At 37.9% G+C, this 4,422-nt stretch overlaps 1 protein-coding gene across 5 annotated transcripts in view; it reads right to left on the bottom strand.

Moving 5' to 3' along the window:
- Window positions 1-4,422, bottom strand: part of LOC106877348 (centrosomal protein CCDC61) — a 107,103-nt gene that overhangs the window by 23,765 nt on the left and 78,916 nt on the right. For all 5 annotated transcript variants that reach the window (XM_052970643.1, XM_052970641.1, XM_052970639.1 and 2 more), the window contains exons 8-9: window positions 3,436-3,515; window positions 866-1,146 (exon numbers count right to left, since the gene is read on the bottom strand). In XM_052970643.1, coding sequence (XP_052826603.1) covers window positions 866-1,146; window positions 3,436-3,515 — 361 coding nt within the window. The remainder of the gene's footprint in view (window positions 1-865; window positions 1,147-3,435; window positions 3,516-4,422) is intronic.

The following is a 4,422-nucleotide window of genomic DNA, read 5'->3' as shown; positions in this document are numbered from 1 at the left end:
GAACACAGACACACACACACATATATATATACACACACACACACACAACAGGCTTCTTTCGGCTTCTGTCAACCAAATCCACTCACAAGGCTTTGGTTGGCCTGAGGCCAAAATAGAAGACACTTGCCCAAGGTTGGGAACCATATGGTTGGGAAGCAAGCTTCTTACCACAAAGATATGTAGTTACAGATATGTTTTGGGGAAAGATACTGTGTGAATTTGGTCACTATGTAACATAGTCAAGGCAGGTATTTCCATTCAAAATGACAAAAGAGGAGAGATTTCAATTCTGAACACCAAGCGACTATAGCACCTGCTACTGACACAGACACCCTATTTCTTTAAATATGTTTTTTTCTTTATTTGTTTGTAAAGAAGGGTCTACACCAATAATCTTCACATGACTCTCCCCTCCCCAATACCACCAGTGTACTACTGATAGAAATGAACTGAATATCCCTATGGAATCTATTTTTCCCACATGGACTGAGATATTCAGACTCAACCCTTTTGATAACAACTTGCCTGAGATCATCCCTGGGGCTATGATATAAATTTTCTGTCTTTAAGTCATTTAAATTAAAAACAATCCATTAATATTTCATGTTAATTTATGTTCCAAACACCAGCTTAATAATGGCAAAATTATTTTACTATGTTTTTTTTTATTAGTTACAAAATTTGTTCAAACAAAGACAAGATATTTAAACAGAATTACAGCAGTAAAACGATTAAGTGTCTCTATATGCAAAAGGTGCAATGTGACAAGTAAACTGGATACAAATCGTTGTGGTTGATTGGCTGATACTTTACCAACTCAGCCAATTGGATCAAAGCAAAGAAGTGTTTCAAATTCAAAACTCACTGTATGGTGAAGGAGTACGACTTCTGTAATTCTTTTGAGATCCAGTAGAATTTGCGCTGTTTCTGGAAGAATTCATATTGTTGTCATGGCTACAAGAGTAAACTGCATCTCTGGAACATTTCCTTTCTCTGGAATTAGATTGTTTTCTACGTAGTGTTGGACGCTCACGCGAACTACTTCGCTCTCGAGAAGAAGACCGATTCCGTAGAGTTATACAGTTGAGACTTTCACAAGAGGAAGACTGTTCAAATCGGGAATTGCGTGCAGAATTACTTCGATTTCTAAAAGAGAAGACAGTGTGTATGTATGTGAGTGTGTACACACACATATATATATATATAAAGATATATGTATGTATGTATGTATGTATGCACACACAAACACACACATACATATGGATGTTATGTGTATGCATGTATCTGTGTATGTTTACACACAAACTCATCATTTGTCTAATGTAATGTTGTTATATAGAGCATTGACAGCCACTCCACTTTATTAACTTTTGGAGTGGTAGCCACATCTAACCACCCAATTTAAAACTCCTCACATGGATAGGTACCTTTACGAGCATCCAAACCAGGCTCCCAGTAGTGAGTCATCCTGGCCTCACAGGACATTAACACCTGTTACACATTACTAGATACCTAAAGCTAAAACTAACCAGACTTAGTCATTTTCCTTCCACTCTTCTAACAGTCATAAATTCCAAAAGTACTTGAACCCTTTCACTATCACATAACCCCTTACTAACTTGTAAACCATATGTTTGATTCTTCTCCAAGGCACAGTTTTTCAACCCTTATCCATACTCTGTGTCTGGTCTCCAGGCGACATACTGTATTCAAATTTCACTCTAAAAGATTGAGTCAGTGAATATATAGATTTCACTCACCTATCACATGGCTCTCTCACTTGGATATCAACTGTAAAGACTTCCATTTACTCTGGTTCAAGGTCTCTCTTCATCTAAATAAATCTGCTTCCTCATTTGCACTCTAGATTTCTGGACTGGCTCTTGTGCGGGTGGCACATAAAATACACCATTTTGAGAATGGCCGTTGCCAGTACCGCCTGACTGGCCTTCATGCCGGTGGCACGTAAAAGCACCCACTACACTCTCTGAGTGGTTGGCGTTAGGAAGGGCATCCAGCTGTAGAAACTCTGCCAAATCAGATTGGAGACTGGTGTAGCCATCTGGTTTTACCAGTCCTCAGTCAAATCGTCCAACCCATGCTAGCATGGAAAGTGGACATTAAACGATGATGATGATGATGATTTCTCTAACTACTAATAATTCTACAACCATGCCACTTCCTACACTGAGGAAGCCTTTCTCACTTCACTTCACCTCTCTCTCTCTCTCTCTCTCTCTCTCTCTCTCCGAACTCATCAACTTCCATGACTTCAATGCTCACAGCTTATATTGCTATACTGCAGAAACTGAAACTTTCACTAACACATTAATTCTATACATCAACCTCATTTCATCCCCTACACACATCACTGACGAACACACAAACACCCAAGACCTCTTTACATTAACAAACCTTGTTTCCTACACCCTTCACTGACTGGCACACACAACATATAGACACAAGATTGCTTTCCTAACCTCCAAACCTAACTGCTACCAAACCATACAATCTCTGCAAGAATTGGATGTCCAACCACTGCCTTATCAGGATTACCCACCACACACTCACATACCTCACAAATTCCCCACCACCACACACATATTGGCCCCTGTTTCATTCAAGTCAGCTGACTGGTTGTACTTCTGCCAGTTTTAAGTTAACTATCCTAGGATACGCCTCACTGTTGATCCATCAGAGACAGCTAAGCATGTATGTGAAATCATCTTCTAGAGCAAGATCCTCTATTTTCCATACACAACCACAACTTACAGGCCCAAGTCCCTAACATGGTTGACTTGTGACTGAGCTGCAGCAGTTCAAGTAAAGGATATGCACTAAAATGCTGAAAGAACCCACCCACCCCTCCTACAAATTCAAGAGCTTTTACTTAGCTCCACAATTCCTGCAAAACCATCATTCAAAATGCAAGGAACTTCTCCATTCATTATACAACCCACAATCTCTCCCGTTTCCCAAATTGTAGCTATTCCTTCTGGTCTCTTGCTAAAAGGATCTCTACCAACTTTGCTGAATTCTCTTTTTCTGTTGGGGTACTTTTTAAAGTACCATCAAAGCTGAAAAGTAAATAAAAAGTCTCCACATATGCTGTCTATTTTGCATCCAACTAAAAACTACATACACAAGATAAATTTCCTTTTAAATATCCTCTTCCACTTCACCAAACCTAAATGATTGTTAACAAAAAATACTAAGTCTCTCCTGTGATAATTCCAATTTTCACAATAATCTGACATTATAAACATTTGAATAAACAAACCTATTTTTAAATATTTTCTGTTCAGTCATTACAGAACTGAGCTTTTGACTTAGAAAATGTTTCAATTGTATTCAGCAAGCTTTAGAATGACATTTGCCCAACATGTGACAGGATATTAAGAGTTAAGAAACAGCAGTAAACTAACATTAAAGTACCTCTTATAAACAGCTAGTTCATTTGTCAATGACTTCACTCGTATTCTAAGCTGTCGTTCGGATGATCGAAGCTGCCTCGCCTAAATAAAGAGAACAAGTGGAAAGATTTAGTAATCTCCCCACCCTCTCTCTTCCTCGTTTCATATATTTACAGCAACTGTACCATATATAAAATATCAATTTATAAAACTGAATTAGAAAAAAAAAAAAATCAGGAGTTTCATGAACCTTAAATATGAACATTTATGAAGAACTACAATTTAATTGTATATATTTAATTGTGTAGATATGAGCAACATCATTTTCTTCATTGGTGACTATCATGGTGGCCATTCTGAAATACATGGCTGTTCTAATTTAATGTTTCAGTTGTATTCAGCAAGCTTTAGAATAACATTTGCCCAACATGTGACAGAGTGAAATGAAACCTGGTACCTTCTAGTTGTGAAGTGTACTTGTTAAGCATTGATAGAGAGACAGAGACAGACAGACAGAGTGAATGAGAGAGAGAGAAAGATAAACAGATAGATGGAGAGATAGATAGATAAATAAATAAATAGAGATATACACAGGTAGAGAGTGAGATAGAGGGGGAGAGAGTGAAATAGAGAATGAGAAAAATAGAGATATAGAAAGATAGATAGAGAGAGAAAGAAACAGAGAGACAGACAGACAGGTCAGATAGATATATAGAGAGAGTGAGAGATAGAGATAGACAGACACAGAGAGACAGACAGGCAGATAGATATAGATATAGAGAGAGATAAACAGATATACAAACACACAGATACACACATGCATGCACACACACACACACACACACACACACACACACATTCATACATACACACAAGACTACTCTGTTGATGCTGTCTAAATTCCAATGAAAGAGCTTTGTTTCTTGGTGAGAAACTGGCTCTTTCTCCATCCATTGCTGAGAAATTCAAGCAAGCAAGCATACATACTTATACGGGAGAGAAAGTGGGG

The sequence above is a fragment of the Octopus bimaculoides genome, chromosome 9 (genome assembly GCF_001194135.2).
Source record: "Octopus bimaculoides isolate UCB-OBI-ISO-001 chromosome 9, ASM119413v2, whole genome shotgun sequence".
Lineage (NCBI taxonomy): Eukaryota > Metazoa > Mollusca > Cephalopoda > Octopoda > Octopodidae > Octopus > Octopus bimaculoides.
The sequence above is the reverse complement of the archived record's forward strand: the minus strand, read 5'-3'. Positions and strand labels throughout refer to the sequence as shown.